Raw genomic sequence first — 21208 nt, 5'->3', positions numbered from 1 at the left:
AATTCTTGCACTACACTCTACTTCTTTAAAACAAATATTTTAGGAAATAAATCAATGAAATCCATAAGTTTTACCAATCTATACAAGGTTTTCATCTTCTGGGACTTAGAGAATTCATCCGTATTTCTGACCAGGTTGAGGTAGTTGAAACAGGTAGGTCTTTTTAAATTTCATGTTCGAATACTTCAGAAAGAAAGGTTATCTTTTAATAGTAAGCACAGTCATTGCTCTGCAAATGGGCTAGGATTCAAAGAATGTAACTCAGTGTAATTGTAAGAGTGTTAAAGTTTATTTATTATAGCACCATTGAGACATTTTGAAATGGAAGTTTTTAAAAAAATAAAACAAAAAGCATTTGAACTGTATTTGGTGAAACAAAAAAAAAATGTACCCCTATTTTAATTCAAATCATACTTTTCCCCAAAATTTTGGAAATAAATAACTGGAATTTGGTTGGTCACTTGTACTGGTTGACAAGATTAGAACAAGAGGAACACATATGAAGTGTGATTTTTTTTTTTCTGGGATTTTAGATAAGGTTTGGTTTATAAAAAGCAAACAGGGCCAATGTCCACACCAAATTCTTGATCAGGACCACCAACATCGTAGGGTGCAATATCTATAATAGGTAGTCTCACAGCCTTGCGTGTTCGATATTCAAAGACCGTTTTGCCCCATTCCCCTGTGTGTTTCTGTAAAAAAGAGCAAAAAAATGTAAGTGATCATGGCATTACAATTGCATTCATATGCTGCTTAATGAAGGGAATACTTCTAAGAAGGGTGTCATCAGGTGATTTCATTGTGTGAACATCATAGGGTGCTTTTACACAAACCTGGATGGTCTAGCCTACTGCACACAGAGGTTATATTGTATAGTTTATTGCTCTTAGGCTACAAGCCTATACAGCATATTACTATACAAAGCAACATGAAATTAAATCAAGCACAAGAGAAATTGATGCAAACGAAAGTTACATGAGGCTGCTGCCAGAGTGACATGGCATACTATTTTACAACAAATATTTTTTGTAAGTAGAAAGAGTATATCCCCAAATAACGATAAAACATAAGGTATAACACAGTCATTTATTACCATTCTCAAGCATTATGGACTGTATGTCATTGTATATGCTAAACATTTATATTATTGGCAGTGCAGGTTTGTTTACACAAGCATCAGCATAAACATGTGAATAATGCATTGTGTTATGACCTTATGATGACTATGTGTCACTAAGAGATCGTAATTTTTTGGCCTTTATTATAATCTTATGGGAACATGGCTATACATGTGGTCCATCATTGACCCAAATGTCATTATGTAGTTAGTGCATGACTGTGCTTAGGTACTTGCTGTGATGGACCAAGTTTTTTAAAAAAAATTGCTTGAGAAGAGTTGCCAACTTGTCATGTTATCTTTCATACATATGAGATGTGCTCCACTTCGAAGCTATATCCTCCCAGTTGATAACTCATATCATATTGCTTATGAAAAACCCTGTAAGATTTTATAAGAAACCCTGTCAGGAGATTGCCATAGGCCAATTCATTCTCAAAGCCTTGGTTCTGTTCATTGCTAAGGGGCATATAGCTCATTTATTAAGAAGCAGAAGAAGGTCTTTCATAATGGAATTTGCTAATATTAGAAGTGAATTCTAGCCTGACCAGGCAGAGGTGGCACAGTGAATAGAGTGTTGGACTGGGATGTGGAGAACTCAGATTCGAGACCCCAAGGTCGCCAGCTTGAGTGTGGGCTCATCTGGTTTGAGAAGAAAAAAAAAAGAACTCACCAGCTTGGACCCAAGGTCGCTGGCTTGAGCAAGGGGTTACTCGGTCTACTGTAGCCTCATGGTCAAGGCACATATGAGAAAGCAATCAATGAACAACTAAGGTGCCACAACAAAAAACTGATGATTGATGCTTCTCATCTCTCTCTGTTCCTGTCTGTCTGTCCCTATCTATCCCTCTCTCTGACTATCTCTCTGTCTCTGTAAAAAAAGAAAGAAAGAAAGAAAAAAGAAAGAAAGAAAGAAAGAAAGAAAGAAAGAAAGAAAGAAAGAAAGAAAGAAAGAAAGAAAGAAAGAAAGAAAGAAAGAAAGAAACCCCAAGGTCGCCAGCTTGAGCACGGGCTCATCTGGTTTGAGCAAGGCTCACCACCTTGAACCCAAGGTCACTGGCTTAAGCAAAGGGTCACTCAATCTGCTGTAGCACCCCCAGTCAAGGCACATATGAAAAGCAATCAATGAACAACTAAGGTGCCACAACGAAGAGTTGATGCTTTTCATCTCTCTCCCTTCCTGTCTGTCTGTCCCTATCTGCCCCTCTCTGTGTCTCTGTCACACACATACACAAAAAGAAGTGAATTCTCCCTCTGTTCATAAATGGTAATAACAAAGGATAGATTTAAAGTTAACCTTTAAAATTAAAAAGAAAGCAGAGATTTTTAGATTGTGTCCATATGATGGCTATTATGCAGAATGTATTGTAACCAACCAGATTAGCTGATAAAATTCATATTATGGATTTAAATTTCAATTACTTTTATTTCAACTGCTTTTTTATCTTGTGGTTGAGAAAATATACTCATTTATTTTTTTGTGATATTTAACATTTCCTGCAGTGAAATCAGTAGCTTCCATATAACTCAATACCAAATGCCTTCATTTGTTCACCCTCATTATATTTATTTTTTCTTTTCTAAATAGTTAGTGTGATTAAACTAGAAGTGCTGAGTTTCTTGTGATCCATGCTTATAAACATTTTGGTACTTACAGTGCAACCATCCTCCAGAACTGTGTATGTGAATTTGCTATTTCCTTCTGCCTTGAATTCACCTTCATTTGACCCCATCAGCCTCAAGGCTTTCTTTACATTCCCACTGGCATGATCAAGGTATGCAATGCTATTCTTGCAGTGATACGTGATGTTCTGGGATGCCCGGCTGGAGAGAAGTCGGAGGAATGCCATCTGGACATCGAGGACATCTTCAGGAAGTTCAGGATTGCCATAGCTAAACTGTAATAGGAAACAAATAAAACTTGTCAGACATTTCACTTGCAACTGTATGTAAGGCATTCACACAGTAGAGTTTGGTCTTTGTAATGTAGGTTGTTCATATAGTTTATGTAGGAATATTTTATATATGAATTTTTAAATTATAGTACATACCATATTATATTAGCTTCACATGTCCAACAAAGTGGTTCATTATTTACATACCTTACAATGTAATCTCCAAGATAAGTTTATTAACCTTCTGTCACTGTATGAACATATTTTTACTACATGTGTAACATAAAAAGTTAGAGTACAAAAGGTCTTGAGAATTAAAAGAAAGGTAGTTGCATACATAGAATAACTCAGTCTAACTTAGCTCTTAAGAGACATGTTACACAAGTTATAAAAGTCGTCATCTGAATATATAAAGTCCTTTAGGCTTTTCTATTTCTTAACTAATTTGGCTATGTGATGAACAAATAGCAGGATCCAAGAAAGTCAGGTAGGTAAGGATAACTTAGTTAAAAAAAAATGGTATAGCCTTTTTTACCTGAAAACCTCCATCCATGGTTTCTCCGAACCAAACATGTTTTTTCTCTGCACCAGAATCTGTCCACCAGTTTTTACGTGGAACACTCAAAGGACTGGCATTTATGCATGTTTCTCCAGTTTCCATATTACAGAATACTTTAATGGCATCCATCTTGCAACCTTGGTTAGGATCAACCCAATATTCTCCTGAATAGGACAATGAAATTGGTTATAAAATCCAGTAGTGAAATTTGAACCAGTATGATTTTGTTTGTTTGCTTGGTAAGACATTTATCATAATGTTGACTGCTACTATATTTGTAATTTATAGTGTAGCATAACAGAAACTTCTATATTGAAGTTATTGAAGTAAAGGTGCTATAATAATTAGAAACCACTAAAGCACTAAAGTAAAAAAAAAATAAAAAAAAGAGTATCTTGATATTGAACAATGAAGATAAAGAAAGATATATTAAGCCCAGGCCTTTTGATTAGTGTATTGTGTTTACTGAAATCTATCTCTCTTTTTTTTTTTAAAGATGACTACCTATTTAATTTGAATTTTCTTAATGTAAGCTCTTTTCTAGTCTAAATTTATGCTAACAAATCTAAACCTAAAGTCACCATGATTGAGGATTGTCTTCTATTTTAAGTAATTTTCAGAAATAGCTCCAAGGCAATGTTCTATGTCAAGATATTTAACAGCTTGAAATAATTTTGCTTTACAAAAAGAATTAACCTATATGCAAAACCTTACAGTTGACAATATTAAATTTAATTCCATATAATATTCTGGAATTTTTACTTAATTGTTTTTTAATTTGAAAATTTTAACAGGCCCTGGTTGATTGGCTCAGTAGTAGAACACCAACTCAGCATGTGAAAATGTCTTGGGTTCAATTCCCTGTCAGGGCTCAAAGGAGGAGTGGCCATCATCTTCTCCACCCCTCCCTCTCTCACTTCTTCCCCCCTCCTCATCTCCTGCAGCCATGGTTTGACTGGAGTGAGTTGGCCCCGATGCTGAAGATAGCTTCATGGCTTCGCCTCACGCACTAAAATAGTTCAGTTTTTGTGCAACAGAGCCACACCCCAGATGGGCAGAGAATCACCCCCTAGTGAGCTTGCCGGGTGGATCCCGGTCGGGGCACATGTGAGAGTCTGTCTCTACTTCTGCTCCTCTTGCTGAATAAATAATAATAATGGTAATAATAATAATAATAATAATAATAATTTGATTTATTACCAAAAAGTGCAATAAATAAATATTTCAATAACTAAATCACAAACTTTGTAACAAATTACATATGTTTGATCCTAAGGACAAAGTGATAAATGTTTCTTTATCACGTAAGTGTGATGATATGCAGAAACATTCCAAACTATGATTTATATTAAAATTGCTACAAACTGTCTTTAAATTGTCCTACATTTGGAATACTTTGACATTGTTCATATTACATTTTAAGTACACCTGAAAAAAATCATATTTTCTTCTCACAATGTCAAGTAGTTTCCATTCAACTAACATTCTTTAAGGACTTTTTCTGCTATAAAATATTTTCTGTTCACAGTAAAATTTTCCTCTTTCCTAAATTCTAATACAAGCAGCTTTTCTGTAGTCCTGTTGCCACGAGTCTGAGAGATTCCCCAACATACCATTCTTGAGTTCAGGATGGCAGAATTTCAGGTCTCGGCAGTTCCGAGCAGGGTTTTTACGAGAACCATCGGGACTAATGAGGTTTTCTATCTGTCCGCTGACTGATTTGAGTGAAGTCATAATCTCCTCAGTGTTGATTTTGAAATCCATTGGTTCATCTCCATAATATGGGGCAAAACCACCAGCTTTTTCGCCTCCAGCGCCAGCAATGGCAGCAGCCCCACCACCACAGCACGGACCAGGGGCACCAGGAGGTCCAGGAGGGCCTGGTTGTCCTGGGTGGCCCGGGGACCCCTAGGAAGGGTAAGACCATACATACATCACTGAGGTGTACTTGTCGTTCTCCACTGAAAGAATATGTTGCTAGCCAAAGAAAATGTGTTGAAGACAATACCTGTGACATTTTAATTATCTTAATAAAAGATTGTTTGAGTTGTTTTGTGATTAAGTGATAAAAAAACTTATAATGACTACAATTCATTATCATGACATTTATTGTTCCACTGTGTAATTATCAGTGGTGCTGGAGCACATATTTTACCCCATCATACTTCCTTATGTATGAATCATGTAAGCAATTCTAATGTTGACATGAAACAGGAGAGGTCATATGAGCACAATTCATTAGAATTGTGTCCCAGATTTGTCATTAACTTTGTGTCTTTGAGCTGATCACTTAAGTTATTTGTGTTTTATTTGCCACATATGTAACTTGTAGGGATAATAGATTTATTTATTCCATTGACCCAAAGATATGGGTTAGAAAGGTATTAGGAATGAGGGTATCGGTAGCAAAACAGAAGTCATGGAAATTATTTGAGAAGTAGAATGTATTACACACAGAGGTGTGTAAAAGTATGTTTATAGTTGTGAGAACATAAAACACAGAGTTAGTAAAGCTACTGTCATAATGATTTTTGTCATAATCATAACCTGCATGTCTTTTTCTACATGAACAACTGTAAACCCACTTTTGCCCTCCCCTGAATTTGCAATCATTATGTTTATCACAGTCGTAAGATTCTAGTGTGAGTTCAACACTGGCAGAGTTCATTTGGTTTAATGAGATGATGTCTTTATTTTGATATAGTTGTTATCTGATCAAACTGTGAAAAAGGTCTTTTCTCTCTGCTGTTATAGTGCAATGGAGAATGTCTTAATGTGGTGGAGAATGTCTTAAAGTCATTGTTCATTTTCTAAATCAAATGGGGTGATTGCATTATGTGTAACTCACTTTGTCAGTTTGATTTATTTATTTATTTTAAAATATTTTATTTATTCATTTTAGAGAGGGGAGAGAGAGAGAGAGAGAGAGAGAGAGAGAGAGAAAGAGAGAAGGGGGAGGAGCTGGAAGCATCAACTCCCATATGTGCCTTGACCAGGCAAGTCCAGGGTTTCAAACCAGCGACCTCAGCATTCTAGGTTGACGCTTTATCCACTGCGCAACCACAGATCAGGCCCACCTTGTCAGTTTTAGAACATTGTAAAGTGTTTCTGAAAATGTGCAGATTATAACAAATTAAATACATGTCTTTATAAATGATTTTACCTCAGATCCTCTTTCACCTCTGTTCCCTCGAGGTCCTGGTGGTCCAATGGGGCCTGGATGTCCACTGGTTCCATCTTTGCCGGGGGACCCACTAGGTCCAACAGGTCCCTAAAAAATTATCATGATGTCACATTCCTTCAATGCAAACAGTGAAAAATCATGGACCTTCTAATATCTTTCTGTGGTACTTACCCTGGGGCCTGCAGGTCCTGGACTGCCAATGGCACCTTGGTGACCAGCAGGACCCTGAAAGAAAAGGAAGGGTAAATATGAGTGAAGATTTTCAAAAAGTTAAGAAACTATACATTCAAGATCAGATCAAACAACATGGGGATCATGATAAAATATAATTTCTTTCCACTTTCTCATGCCAACTACAATTTCAAATAAATTCTCAAATTCATTTCTTGTATCTTTTAGCACATCCTTATGGAAATGAGCATTTCCTACTATTTGCCTAAACATTGTCTAAATTTTGCCTGTCTCATCAGTTAAAACTCATTGGAGGAGTTTTTCGGGCAAAATAGATGCACTTACTGGGGCCCCTGGGGCACCTGGGTTGCCAGGGAATCCTCGATGTCCTTTGATGCCATTAAGACCGCGTTCACCTGTTTCACCTTTGTCACCACGTGGGCCTTGGGGACCCTTTACAAAAATACATTTCAAAATAAGGTTAGATCCACACAAACGCATTGGAAAAATGAAATAGAATTGAATACATGAAGCTCATTTCCTGACATTTTCTTAGTTAGAAATCCCCTCAACAGACACAGCATACATGGAACAATAAAAATTGTTCCCCAATAATTGATGTGTATAACCTTGACCCCAGGGAGATTTTGGGCCCTGAAGTGCTTTCTATATAACTGAAGGAAAGTTTAAATTTTGTTCCATAGTTATGCATTTTGTCATCCACTTTCCCTGAACATGCCAAAAATTAGAATAGTCCCTACACTGTGGAATGAGTTAAAAAAAAAGAAAAAGGACTTACAGCAGGACCTCGGATACCAGCAGGACCTGGAGAACCAGTAGGGCCAGCAGGGCCCTAAAACATAATAAAAGTAAACAAATAAACACATAAATAATTGTTTGTTTATTGATACAGTTTTGTTTGATTTAAAAGTTAATCATTTCATTGTGAGGGAATAATGGTATGCCTACCATTATTGAAAGGTAGTATAGTATCATTTTCTCTTTCAATGTCTTTTCTCTGTTATCTTTACCAGGGGGGGTCTAAGCAAACAAGCTGAGAAAGCCTTATTAATTCAGCCATATATTTAGCTTGTAAATATACACTCAGCCTGATTAATACCATTTTAAATTTCAGTAATGTATTCTTTTTGACTACTGCCAGAAACTTCTCATATAGCTGTATTACCACAGTTGCGTACAGAAAGACTAACATACAGATTGTAGAATGTGTGATAGGAGATCTTTTGGTTGGAAAATATGACATTCTATCTTCTAGCTCTTAATCTCTTTATTGAAGAAAATAGATAAGAAAGATGGTGTTTATAAGAACTCACAGTTTCTCCTCTATCACCACTCTTTCCCGCTGGACCAACAGGACCAGGGGGGCCTGGATGACCGGGAGTACCAGGGGCACCGGGAGAGCCATTTTCACCACGATCACCCTGTGGGAAAATTCACGAATCCTAAATAAATGTGATCAGCAGCTATGGTTTGAATTGCATAAGCCTATTGTGCGCGTGTTTGTTATACCTTTGTACCAGGCGTTCCATCACGTCCTGGCAGACCGTCTGACCCAGGGTTTCCCTGATTAAAGGGAGAGAAAGAAAAGGGAAAAATGAAATCAACTTCTTTGGAATCATTCAAATGTCATTTAAGTCATGCTTCCTTAATGGGAACAATATCATCTTTATAAGAATCAGATTTAGTTCTTGGGAGTAAAAATCTTACATATTACAATGGGTGTGGCCCTTCAAAAGGTGATGATATCTAAATGCAGTATATCTGTGGTACTAGTATTTCATGGGCTAAGACAGGGAGGAATGACTAGGGAAAATAATGTCTAAATCCTGAAGGGAGAGATACTAAATAAAAGCTTGATAAACAATAATTAAGTTACTAGTAGAAATCTACAGTATAAGGTAAGAATAATCACAGAAAATATATAGTACATTTTCACAAAGAAATGTTGTAAATTTGGAGTTTCTCCATCCCAAACTTGTTTCTTTATTTAGCTAGAGAGCGTATTCTTCTCCATGAACGATCATTCATTGACTAATTATTAATGACATAAACATTTAAGACTGTTCTAAGTTGTAATGGAAAAAATATGTTATTAGAAAAGGAAGGAGAACTTTGGCATGTGATAATTTATTCACTCTTAACCGGTAAGACCCAGTTTGACCCTTGCTTAGATAAGTTATCAAGCATTCCAAGGCTGATTGGGTATTTCTGAAGAACTAGTACATACATCTCTTCCGGGTTCACCAGCTGTACCAGCCAGACCAGGAAGACCTTGGGGTCCGGGAGGACCACGTTCTCCATTCTGACCACTAGGTCCTGGTTTCCCACTTTCACCCTGGGTAAAAATTAAAATACATTTTTTAAACATTAGAAATAAATTAATATAATGTTATCAGATGTCTTTATTTACCAGAGAAAATATAATCAATTTTTATTGAATTTGTTCCTAAAATTGTTTCCAGGGGAAAAGCTTGGAGAAGCCAGTTTTTTGTGTTTTCTGACTTTCTCAGTGAGTCTAGCTACTGAAGGGCTGCGTAATTACACTGGTTACCATATTCAGAATGCCTTCAAATAGGAGATGTATAAACAGACATGGCTATTACAAGACAAAATAATGATGAGCCATCATGAAACTACAGGCTTATGGTAACCATTACAATTAAGTTACAGGGTACATTTGGCTCTACCTAAAGAATATACACTTACTAGATTTGTTCATATAAATTAAATACACTTAAGTGTTATATTGTATTTTTACTACAATATTATATGACATTTAAGTTTAAAGAGATACTTGAACTATCAAAATATGAGCCTTAAAGAACAGAATTTTATTGCCCTATTTGTTAAATAAATATTTAAGATGCTAATCACTGGGATGTTAAAGTAATATTAGTGAAAGAAAATCAAGAGTGCAATATGAATTAAGTTGATAAATAATTAATATCAATTAAAGACTTTCATGGGTCTATAAGTTAACATTATTTTTTCACAATCAACAAACTAATGAATGTTCACAAGCTTTCCAACAGAAGCATTTGAAATGGCAAGATATTTTTCTGCAATATTAATTTATTGGTGTTTATGTTCAAGGCTGGTCTACAATGTGCATTGTTTTTGTGTTCTGAAGCCTTTTGCTAACATGCATGCCTGAAAATGTGAATATCAAGAATTTACATTAATTACAGAAAAACTTGTTCATTACATACTTGCTATGGTTAAATGACCTCCAAAAGCTATCAAAAGAAACAAGAGTCCAGTGATACAAAGATAGCTATACTCACCTTAATGCCTTGTGGGCCAGGACTTCCTCTTGGACCTGTCATACCTGGTGGTCCTGCCAGACCCCGTGCTCCAGCAATCCCTGCGAGTCCAAGTGGGCCTGGAGCTCCCTATTATGACAGGTAAAAAGTCTTAGTTCTTCTTTATGGGAATATGTTTTCTTCTATTAAATTTGTGCTTAAAAATAAAATGGTTTTGTCAATTAATAGTGACAAATCTACTCACCGGAGGGCCCTGGGCACCAGGTGGTCCTTTCTCTCCTGGATGACCTGCATCACCTTTTGGTCCAGATATTCCAGGGCTGCCAGGAGCACCACTGTTACCAGGTGGACCTGGGGGTCCATCCTTGCCTGGATTACCACTGGGGCCTTGAGGACCTGGGTTACCCTAAAAAAATCATTTAAAGTTTCAGTACTGTACAAGAAAAAATTATATATATATATATTTTTACTTTTAATTCAATAATTTTATATATGGTTTAATAGAAATAAATGTAGCAATGGGTAGTTTCTCTTCCTATGCATATATGAATGTTCTTTATGGAATGTGGTGGGGGGAAAAATCCTTTAAAAAGTACTTACATTATTACCAGGAGGACCAGGAAGACCACGACCTCCAGGGAAGCCAGCAGCACCCTGTGAAATAATAACATATTTTTGAATTTCAAAAGTTAAGTAGAGCAAATAATTAACCACTACAAACAAATATAAAGTACAAAAAAAAAATGTGGTAGGGTCTGACTTATACTCTGAGCCACTTATGCTTTTCCTCTTGGAATTTACATATAATTCATATATGAGTAAGTGATTATAATTTTTATATCTATTTAGGGATCTAGTGCTTTCAAAGAGGTTTTTATACAGATGGATAATAGTTAAGAGGATCAGTACTTACAGGACCACCAGGGCTGCCGCGTTCACCTTTGCTACCTGGAGGTCCAGGGGGACCCTAGATGGAATGCAGGTGAAAATAAATGATTTATAAGAATTACACCAAAATAAAATTTTTGGCAAAGCATTAAGTATTTGCAAAACAGTAAAGCTGATTATTGTAATAATCATTACGCAATACACACATATATCAAATATTTCTGTTGTGTTTAACTTAAACAATGTTAATTACATCTCAATAAAACTAAAAAAAAACCCTACAGTAGGAGTGAGAACCTTTACCAGAATAACCTCCCAAAAACCAAGGGAGAGTAACTCTAGGAAGAGTTAACTGACATGATATTTAGACTGTTGGAGTGGAGCCAAGCTTCAAACTCAGAGTTATATTCTTATGAAGACTATACTTGTCACCATGACAAGCTCTTTCAGTATGACATTAAATTGTCACTAAACTAAGTGCTTTCCAACAGAAGTCTCAGAGAAAGAGAGAACACTTACGGCAGGCCCAGAACCTCCAGGGGGTCCTGCGAGCCCGGGAGGGCCTCCTTCGCCTCTCTCTCCAGGAGGGCCTCTTTCTCCTTTACCACCGGGTTCGCCATTCTGTCCCTAAGTTCAGAAACAGCAGCTTGTGAGCTGACATCTTTCACAACACACTTGGCTTATCATTACAGGGGGTCCTTGGGTTACCACAATCTCTACATATGGTATTTTGAGTTTACAACACTCACTCTCATAAAGACTTTAAAAAATTGAGACATGGTTATTTCGGCTCACACCGTTAGAATATCGCACTTACAGACTATGTGGGCGAACTAGTTTGGTTGCGCACAGCAGAAGAATACGTAGTACAGTGTAAAGTATGCTATATTTCGTTCTTTTTCGTTTTCTGTGGCTTAGTTGTGTTTTTGTGTTCTAGATTATGACTTTACAACTGTGTTAAGATAGGTAAGTGACTTATTCTAGGGTGTGTTTCGACTTACACCAAAATTTGGGTTATGTCACTGTCGTAGGAACAGAAACTGTGTCGTAACTGGAGGATCCCCTGTACTTATATTCAAAAATTAGAATGATCCAGGGGGAGAGATGTTGAAATAGAATCAGGAGAGAAGGCACTTAGAAGCAATGGCAAGTCAAAGCCAATCAATACATAAATATTTCCCTGATAAAAGAATATAGCCAAGGAAGCATTAAGATGTACATTATTTGTTTTAAAGGAGAAAATCTCTCAGAAGATTGTGAAGTTGAAAATGAGTACCAGTAGTATCATTTGAGAAAGAAGGGGCTTACAGCTAAATTTAAATGATTATCACCTTATAATAAAAGAACATTTACAGTATCAGAGTGCTTTTGGATCTAGGGTATCATGTTAGCCTCATTAACCTGGCATAAAGACAGGGCAAGTATTTTTATCTCCATCTTATAAAGAGTAAGAAGAGAGATAAAGTAAAAAAAGGGGGGGGGCTAAAATAATCTGATACAGAATGAGCGGCCAAGACAGGACTACATCCAGACTTAATTTATACTTCTGACATTTTTCAGCAAGATAGTGATTCTGGGCTGTGCGACATACATTCTTTTTTTCAACTATGGTTTATGTTTCATATTATTTTGTGTTAGTTTTAAGTATACAGCATAGTGGTTAGAGAATCATGTACTTTATGAAGTGTTTCCCGTGATATGCAAGTACCCACCTGGCACCATACCTAGTTATTACAATATTATTGACTATCTTCCCTGTGCTGTAATTTACATCCCTGGGACTACTTTGTGACAATAAATTTGTACTTCTTAATCCCTTCACCTTTTTTCACCTAATTTTCATACGTACAGGAGCCCCAGGGAAGCCAGCAGGTCCTGGAGGTCCGTGTTCACCTCTCTCACCCTGGAGGAAAAAGTATCCTTGTTAGTCACAGGAAAGACGTTTTCCCACAGGACCACACATCATCCTCTATATCATCTCTTTCTTTCCTTTAAGAAGTTAGTGCGCAAAGGTAACGAGCATAATTTACCATCTGAAGACTTTTCAATTTCAGAATAAAATGAATAGCGAACAACACCAAAATCGTTGATTCCTTGTGCCTCTGACTGATATTATGTGCAAGAAAAATAAGTTGAGAGTTCTGATGTCTTGAACATATTTAATTATATAACTTCTAAGAAATGTAAGGTCTTAAAAATATGGTAAAAGAGTTGAGAAATCAACAATAATTAATTAAAAAACATATACTATATATCTTTCCTGAGTTGCCAACCATGAAGGTAGAGAACTTTAGATCTGGAAGGAGCCTTGGGCAAAGATTCTATAAGTTTAGGAAATGCTCACTTATCAAAGTATATTACTTGTACAATTTTATGTTCTTTCCAAAATTATTTAGTAAAGAAGGTATGATTTAAGATAGTCTTTTGTGAATTTTGGATTTGAGAAATTTAACTTTTTCTGCATGTCATATGATTTCTAAAGATAATTTCCCTCCATTGAGACTTCAGGCTTCTAGGCAGAATTGCTAAATATAAGTAGTTGGTGCCTAAGTGGGGTTAAAAAATATGTTGAAAATGTCTTTAAAACTTACAGGACCACCACGAGGACCAGCTATACCAGGAAGTCCAGGGGCACCACCTTCACCCTTTAAAAAGAGAAAAGAAAAATAATATTCTCATCATCCCAAAAGCCAAAGACAGGTTTTGTTTTGTTTCTAAATAATGTCAGTGTCACCTTATCTCCAGGCTGACCAGCAGGGCCAGGGGGACCAATGGGACCAGTAGGACCCTAAAAGAAAAGAAAAAAATATATATATATTCTTAACTTTGAAGATAAAAAAGCATCATTTTTTTCCTATATAGCACAAGGACATATTATTATCTAGTAAACTAGATCTATGATTTCTCTTAGGGCTTGAATGATATTCCCTTCAGTGTGTGAATACTTCAGAGCTTAGCAAATAAAAGATTCTATGAAATGAACTCTAAAGGACTACAAGATATTGAAATTTACTGATTCATTTTTCTTTCCATTGTACAAGGTAAATAAGATATAATGAAATATCTTACAGTCATAATAAAAATTAAAACACACATCCTTATATAACTGCTTAATAATTCAGAACATGTCATTTCACCACTCAAAATGTCATCACATGTATAAAGTTTTCAAATTGACATTTTCAAATATTAAAGTTCTACTTATTTACATAAATAAAATATTAGGTTATTTTTTTAAATTAGATGATGGCTTACCCATCTAGTCTATCAAATGTGAAGTACTTATGAATTTTTAATTCAACTACAGATATATAATATCTGTGTAATAGCTTAGTTTTTATGTTTATTTAGCATGTTGACTAGGTAGATACAACTACATCTAGAAGGTGTTTGTTAATATGAATAGAATTGATTATAATGCTTGCATTTTTTTTAAGATTTATTTTGAAACAGTTATAGATTCACAGAGGACTGCAAAGAAACATACAGAAAAATCCTGTATACCTTTCTCCCAGCTTCCCACAATATTACAGTTCACATAACTGCAGTACAATATCAAGATCAACAAGTTGACTGCTACAATCCATAGAGCTTACACAGGTTTCTCCAGTTATATATGCACTCACTGATGTGTGTTTGTAGTTATATATAATTTTATCACTTGTAGTCCTGTATGACTACCACTATAATCAAGATACTAACTCGTATGGTACAATTGCCCTTAAGACTCACTCTTGTCACCTCACTATAGCTACAGCCATCTTGCTCTCCCCCATTTCTAATTTCTGGCCACCATAAAACATCTTATGTTATGTTACTTCACAATGTTACATAAATGGAATCACGCTGTAAGAATTCTTTTTATTTGACTTTTCTTCACTCAGCCCAATGCCCCTGAGGTCTGTATAAATTTTGAGGGGTATCAATAGTTCATTCTTTCTTATTGTTAAGTAGTATTACATGATATAACTTTACCATAGAATTGAGATGTTTTTTATATCATAAAGTTTCTTCATACACAGTATTGATTATCTAGAATTTTAGTGGCTTATTGTGACTTTAGATTGTAGCCTTTATCCTACTTTTAGAATTTGTTTCATTTTCAGGTCACTGTTGAATAGTCAGGTAGTGCAAGATATAAGTCAGGAGTTTGAACTATAAAGTCATTTGGGTCTACTTAATGCCTTGAATGCAGCAAAGTATGGTCTAACATATCATGAACGGTTTGGGGAACAAACAAAAGTTGAGGTGAGGAAACTATTGCATATTATATACAGATAAGACCTGTTTCTCCCCCAAATGAGTACTCACTCTTGGACCATCTTTCCCTGGAGCACCATCAGCACCTGCACCACCTGGTTCACCCTGTCAAATAAAAGCCAATGTCATCAGCATCCTCAATGAAAATCTTCCAAGAAGAAGAGCAAGCAACCTACAAGATTTGCTGTGATATATATTAGATGTTTTAATAAAATGTTGCTTGAAGAAGACATCAAAATTTTGCTTACTATAAAATAACATTAATTTGCAAAATAGATTGCTTTCCAACATGGTATATTCCTTATGCCTACAAAGTTTGTTTTGTTACATAATTAGCAAAAGACATATCAGTACCTTTTCACCCTTTGGGCCAGGGCCTCCAGGGTTTCCTCTATCTCCAGGCATCCCTTGCAGACCAGGACCACCAGCAGCACCAGGTGGCCCAGGGGGACCAGCAGGGCCCTGAGATGAAAGCAGAAATAGTATCGCAAGAAGGAAATGCAATGCATTTTTTCAAAATCTAGGTGAATTGAATTATGTGGTGTTTTACCTTTCCTCCATCAGGACCAGGGGGGCCAGGTGTACCTCTAAGCCCTGCCGGACCTGGTGATCCAGGAGCTCCACGTTCACCAGGGGCACCAGCATCACCCTGTATTAAGAAAATATAATTTCCCCATTAGAAACCCTAATGCTAAAGATAAACCCCAAATACCTTACATTGTATGATTTTGATGCAGACCACTAGGTTCTTAAATTATATTTTTGAATAATTTGGAAATTTTTATAAAAGACATTTGATCAACTGAGTGGGAACTAAAAACCTGTAGTCTAAATAAGGAGACTTTGATACCTGGTCTGACGAATTAGCTTCAAAACTATTATAATAATTTTACTTATAAGAGCCAAATTTTAAAGTTCTTTTACCAAAACAGTTTTCCTGTCTAAAATCAATGCACTGGGAAAGTTTTTCTTTAGAAATTTCAGGTCTACAGCTGATTCAATAGTGTTCATTAATGTCAAAGGACTTCATTTTCCAGATGAAGCAAATCTAATGTATTTGAAATGTCTTCAGTTACTTAAATTGTATTTACCACACATTTACAACATCGTGCTTCTTTTAAAAGAGTATTTTAGTGTAATGTACTAAAAATCTGTCTCTGATCAAGTGCTTTGTAACATGCTGAAGGAATTAGAAAATATATTGAAATATTTACCTTGCCTCCTGGGGCTCCAGGTGTACCAGCCTCACCCTTTGGACCCTAGGAGATTGATGTTCTATGATTAGACCTACATCAGAATACTGACTGATATACACAAGACATACATTTGACTTGGGTTCATATAGTACAATTTTTCAACTCTCGAGCTATGTAGTCTTTATATATATATATAAATATATGATTTTATTTATTCATATTAGAGAACAGAAAGAGAGAAAGAAGGGGGCAGAGAGAAGCAGGAAACATCAACTCATATAGCTGCTTCTATATGTGCCTTGAACAGGCAAGCCCAGGGTTTCGAATCAGAGACCTCAGCATTCCAGATAAATATTTTATCCACTGTGCCACCACAGGTCAGGCCTGTATATTCTTTCTTTAGTTCCTTTATGTTATGACAAAATTTAATCAATGTATAATATGTTTTTGTTTTGTTAATGAATATTTCAAAACTAAATGTTAAAATTTAGACAACATAGTATGAGAAATTACTTCATAATTAATAAATGATTAAAATTTATTCTTTTGGTTTTTCAGTTTTGAAAAAAATAACACACAACTTACTGCTTCACCAGGTTTTCCATTTTCGCCAGGAGGACCACCGGTTCCAGGTATGCCCTACAAAGAATCATATTTGTATTGTGTAATCAATGTCAACATGGCTTACAAAAATGCTCTCATTCATACATTTCTGCAAAGTATTAAAATAATGGTTTCATTGGTATTTTTAGAGGTAAAAATTATTAATATTAAAAATGATCAATTATTAATACTCATTCTGGAACATGTATAGAAACTATAGAAATTATTTCTGTCTATTCACATTGTCTAGCTTTTCATTTAAAAGTAGAAGACAGATGCACAAATTTTAAGCTTAAAATAAATTGTAATCTATTAGTATCACAAAAAAATTAACAAATACAGCTATCAAAGGGAAATGTGTAATTGTCTGGTAAAACTTTGTGCTCAATGACAATTTATATAACAAATTCTTACCTGTAATCCTTGGGGGCCAGGGGGTCCTGTATCTCCTTTGTCACCACCTGGTCCCTACATAGAAAAATGTAATGAGATTGTTCATTTTAAGTTACCTTTTACATTTATTTAGTTCATACAGTTTTTATTTCAGCAGGTTGGTGGCTTAACTTAAAATTAATGGTGTGAAAGGAGGGTGAAGTCTGACCTGTAGACCAGATATATACAATATAAACTTTGCTCAATGTCAGCATTTAGCTAGCTAACTAAATAAACAAATATAATTGCTTTGATGAATTATTATGATATAGTGTCAGAGATTATGTAATTCCCAAAGTCTTCCTTGTGCTCCATTCCCACCCACCTCCATTTGCAATTTATGTGAGTAAACTTACCATAGGTCCAGGGGGGCCTGCAGGTCCAGTTTCACCATTCTTTCCAGCAGGACCCTAAAAAGAAAAAGTAGTTAGGGAAGCAGAGAGAAATCATAGGGTTAGAGATAAATGCCTGCATTATAAGGCTGGAAGGAAGATGATGAAAGCTACATACCTGAGGTCCAGGACCTCCAGGGCCACCTCGTTCTCCATTTTTGCCAGGAGCACCCTAAAGAAATGGCCAATATTTAGTAATTCTCAACAGAAAATAATGTATCATCTTGTTCCCCAGAGTTTTGATCTTCCTCTTACACACTCACACTCACACACACAATCACAAACAAAAACTACTTTCTGTAACTAGAATTTCATGAATGTTGCTACTCTTCCTTCAGAATGCTACCAAAAATGTATTTGAAGTTCCTTCTCACACGGTATTTTGATCTTGACATGTTCCTCTATTCTTTGAAGCAGAAATAAAATTTTAGTCATTTCTGCATTCCCATGTGGAAAGTAAAAGGCCTTCTGTTAAAATTATTGAAGAAATAAAGGCAGAAACTCACATCATTTCCTTTAGGACCAGGGAAACCCATGACACCAGGCTGACCCCGGGGACCAGATGGACCGGGAGGGCCTGGGCGACCGCTTTCTCCTTGACTTCCCTAATGAAAACAGAGTATATTAATAGAGGTTTGATGAAAATATGATCAAAATAAGCAATATATACATCAAGGCTACAGAATGTACATCATCAAGGTGAGGTCCAACGATGCATGCCATTATTTACCGAGCTTATAAAATGAGATGTAAAGCATATACATACGGGAGGCCCTGGTTTTCCATCATTGCCTGGTCCGCCTGGGCTTCCGGGCATACCCTAAATTGAAAAAGGTTTTCAGGTGTTTTAAAAATAATTTTAAAAACATATACCTTTCTGTAAAATTTTGAGCTTTCCATTTACATATGAGCCTCATTTTATTGCACACATATTTTTTTTTCTGCCAGTAAAGTGTCTTAGTCACATTTTCTGTTTCCTGTTCTTTTTTAAACCTATAGTAGCTTAAGTTTTCTTAAAATTTTTTGTTTTGTTGTGAGCCTATAAAAGGTATAGTTTGATTTAAGATGCATTTGAACCCTCTCCATTTGCCTTATTCTTAGTAAATAACAGTGTTTCTCTTACCCTCATTCCTGGACCTCCAGGGACACCATCTCGGCCGGGTTCTCCAGCAACACCCCTGGGCCCTGCGGGGCCTGGACCACCGCGCTCCCCAGCAGGACCCTACGCAGTGACATGAATCAACAGATATGTAGAAGAGCCTTCATTGATGTAGACGTTGAAAATAGGTTACAACTAAAGAACTTCATTTGGTCTCTTAAAGAAAGCTGATGGGTTGCTGACATGCTCAGTATAAAATCACTGTTAACGATGAGCTTGGATTATCATATTAAAAATATTTTAAGGAAACTTTGATGAGCATCACATACTTTAAAAGGTCAATATTTAGTGGATTTAACAATGCATTTCTATGTGTATAAAGTTAGCTGTCTTTGATGGTGTGAAATTATATTTGTATAGCACCTTAAAGATTTTGAAGAACTTTTAGGTGTTTAGTTTATCTCCTTGCAAAGAAACCGAAATAAATAGTTCACTGACAGATAAGTTAAATGATTCTCATAGAGGTTAAGTGACTTACACTAGTTACAAAAATAGAAAAATACCTGATCAGGGACTAAAATTATTATTTTATACTGAGAATTTTTTTTGAAAATTCTATTATATTTCTTTCAGATAGTTATATTTTAATTAAGGGGAAATGTATCTGTTTATAGTACTAGCATTTATGACAATAAAAACAAAAGTTTTCTACCTTTTCTCCTGGAAGACCATTTGCTCCAGCAGGTCCTCGAAATCCAGGCAGACCCTGGGAATTGTGAAAGGCAAATATTTCAGTACTAACCATTAAAACTTTTCATAATTCTTGAGGGACAACAGAGATAGTCTCATGTTATTAAGTGCTTCAAAACAATATTTGGGATTGGGTACTCAATTTAAGAAAAACCATGGTAGCCCCATGCTGAACGTGAAGTCTGTGAACACTATCATGATGCTGTTTTCCTTTTAGATTCCCATGACAACATACCCTTTCTCCTGCAGCTCCTGGAAGTCCATTTGAACCAGGTTCTCCAGGTGAACCATCTTTTCCATCTTCACCCTTAGGTCCTGGAATACCTGGGTTACCAGCTTCCCCCTAAAAAAATGATGCAAACCAAAGAATAATGACTGAATTAGGCTGCAAAATTTTTACCTGTTTACTTTCTAATTATGTTGTATTTTTAATAAATAATTGCAAAATTTATTGAGGTCATACTTACACGTTCACCACGTGGCCCTGGGTCTCCTTTGCCACCATTCTTGCCAGGTTCACCCTAAATGAAACAAAGTCTTGTTTAAAAGCAAGTAGAATGGATTAACAATATCATCACAAGTAGCTTTCAATTGTAGGATGAGAGTGAAAGCAACATAAACTCAACAGAACGAGAATAAAATCTTGCTCTTTATGCTATGGTTGTGAAAATAAAGCCACGCTTTTAAAAATAAGTAACTCACTGCAGGACCTCGCTGTCCCGGAGCACCATTGGTACCAGATGGTCCTGGAGGACCTCGGGCTCCTGATAGTCCAGGAGCTCCAGGAATGCCAGCAGGACCCTAAAAACAACCAAAGAAGACTCACATTAGCCGAACTTGACCTTTCTTTTCTGAACTGCTAACTTGAACATCCCAAATGTATTATCATGCCAAATATGAAGAAAGCCAATAAGGCGTATGAGGTTAAGATGATGGTGAGGGGTAGGGGACATCTTACCATTTCACCTTTACCACCAGGACTACCATTAGTTCCAGGAGGGCCCTAGAGGGGAAAGGAGAATATTGATGATAATGCAAATAGTGTGCATATATTTGAAGTCGTTTATATATTTGCAAGATAAATCTACCCAGTGGTTGTTTTGCTTTATAGAGATTAGGTGATTCCTCCATTTGTAACACAACACATAAAATGTAGGCAAAATATTATTATTATCTGAATAAGTTAGAGATAATATACATTTGGTCTAATTATTAAGTAAACAAATAGAAGAGGTTTTAGTCTTGTTTCTTCTCTGAATTTTTATTGGTGATTAGTTTGGGACACATACTTTGAAATATCAGAAAACTATTTTCTATGTACATGGTGTCATATGAACCTAAAATTCATAAATTAGAGAAGAGTGCAAACCTCAAAAAC

The 21208-nt window shown here is 35.9% G+C and overlaps 1 protein-coding gene across 1 annotated transcript in view; it reads right to left on the bottom strand.

Annotated features, from left to right (window-relative positions):
* Nucleotides 1-267: 267 nt before the first annotated feature.
* Nucleotides 268-21208, bottom strand: part of COL3A1 (collagen type III alpha 1 chain) — a 40876-nt gene continuing 19935 nt past the window's right edge. Inside the window, exons 17-51 of the mRNA XM_066344970.1 lie at nucleotides 20789-20833; nucleotides 20533-20631; nucleotides 20298-20351; nucleotides 20066-20173; nucleotides 19793-19846; nucleotides 19105-19203; nucleotides 18748-18801; nucleotides 18488-18586; nucleotides 18100-18153; nucleotides 17946-17999; nucleotides 17572-17625; nucleotides 17140-17193; nucleotides 16573-16617; nucleotides 15909-16007; nucleotides 15713-15820; nucleotides 15410-15463; nucleotides 13833-13886; nucleotides 13690-13743; nucleotides 12948-13001; nucleotides 11618-11725; nucleotides 11124-11177; nucleotides 10811-10864; nucleotides 10455-10616; nucleotides 10232-10339; nucleotides 9175-9282; nucleotides 8457-8510; nucleotides 8261-8368; nucleotides 7726-7779; nucleotides 7272-7379; nucleotides 6927-6980; nucleotides 6735-6842; nucleotides 5185-5479; nucleotides 3548-3735; nucleotides 2773-3015; nucleotides 268-692 (exon numbers count right to left, since the gene is read on the bottom strand). Coding sequence (XP_066201067.1) covers nucleotides 546-692; nucleotides 2773-3015; nucleotides 3548-3735; nucleotides 5185-5479; nucleotides 6735-6842; nucleotides 6927-6980; nucleotides 7272-7379; nucleotides 7726-7779; nucleotides 8261-8368; nucleotides 8457-8510; nucleotides 9175-9282; nucleotides 10232-10339; nucleotides 10455-10616; nucleotides 10811-10864; nucleotides 11124-11177; nucleotides 11618-11725; nucleotides 12948-13001; nucleotides 13690-13743; nucleotides 13833-13886; nucleotides 15410-15463; nucleotides 15713-15820; nucleotides 15909-16007; nucleotides 16573-16617; nucleotides 17140-17193; nucleotides 17572-17625; nucleotides 17946-17999; nucleotides 18100-18153; nucleotides 18488-18586; nucleotides 18748-18801; nucleotides 19105-19203; nucleotides 19793-19846; nucleotides 20066-20173; nucleotides 20298-20351; nucleotides 20533-20631; nucleotides 20789-20833 — 3249 coding nt within the window. The 3' untranslated portion in view covers nucleotides 268-545. The remainder of the gene's footprint in view (nucleotides 693-2772; nucleotides 3016-3547; nucleotides 3736-5184; nucleotides 5480-6734; nucleotides 6843-6926; nucleotides 6981-7271; nucleotides 7380-7725; nucleotides 7780-8260; nucleotides 8369-8456; nucleotides 8511-9174; nucleotides 9283-10231; nucleotides 10340-10454; nucleotides 10617-10810; nucleotides 10865-11123; nucleotides 11178-11617; nucleotides 11726-12947; nucleotides 13002-13689; nucleotides 13744-13832; nucleotides 13887-15409; nucleotides 15464-15712; nucleotides 15821-15908; nucleotides 16008-16572; nucleotides 16618-17139; nucleotides 17194-17571; nucleotides 17626-17945; nucleotides 18000-18099; nucleotides 18154-18487; nucleotides 18587-18747; nucleotides 18802-19104; nucleotides 19204-19792; nucleotides 19847-20065; nucleotides 20174-20297; nucleotides 20352-20532; nucleotides 20632-20788; nucleotides 20834-21208) is intronic.

This window comes from Saccopteryx leptura, chromosome 7, assembly GCF_036850995.1.
Source record: "Saccopteryx leptura isolate mSacLep1 chromosome 7, mSacLep1_pri_phased_curated, whole genome shotgun sequence".
Lineage (NCBI taxonomy): Eukaryota > Metazoa > Chordata > Mammalia > Chiroptera > Emballonuridae > Saccopteryx > Saccopteryx leptura.
The sequence above is the reverse complement of the archived record's forward strand: the minus strand, read 5'-3'. Positions and strand labels throughout refer to the sequence as shown.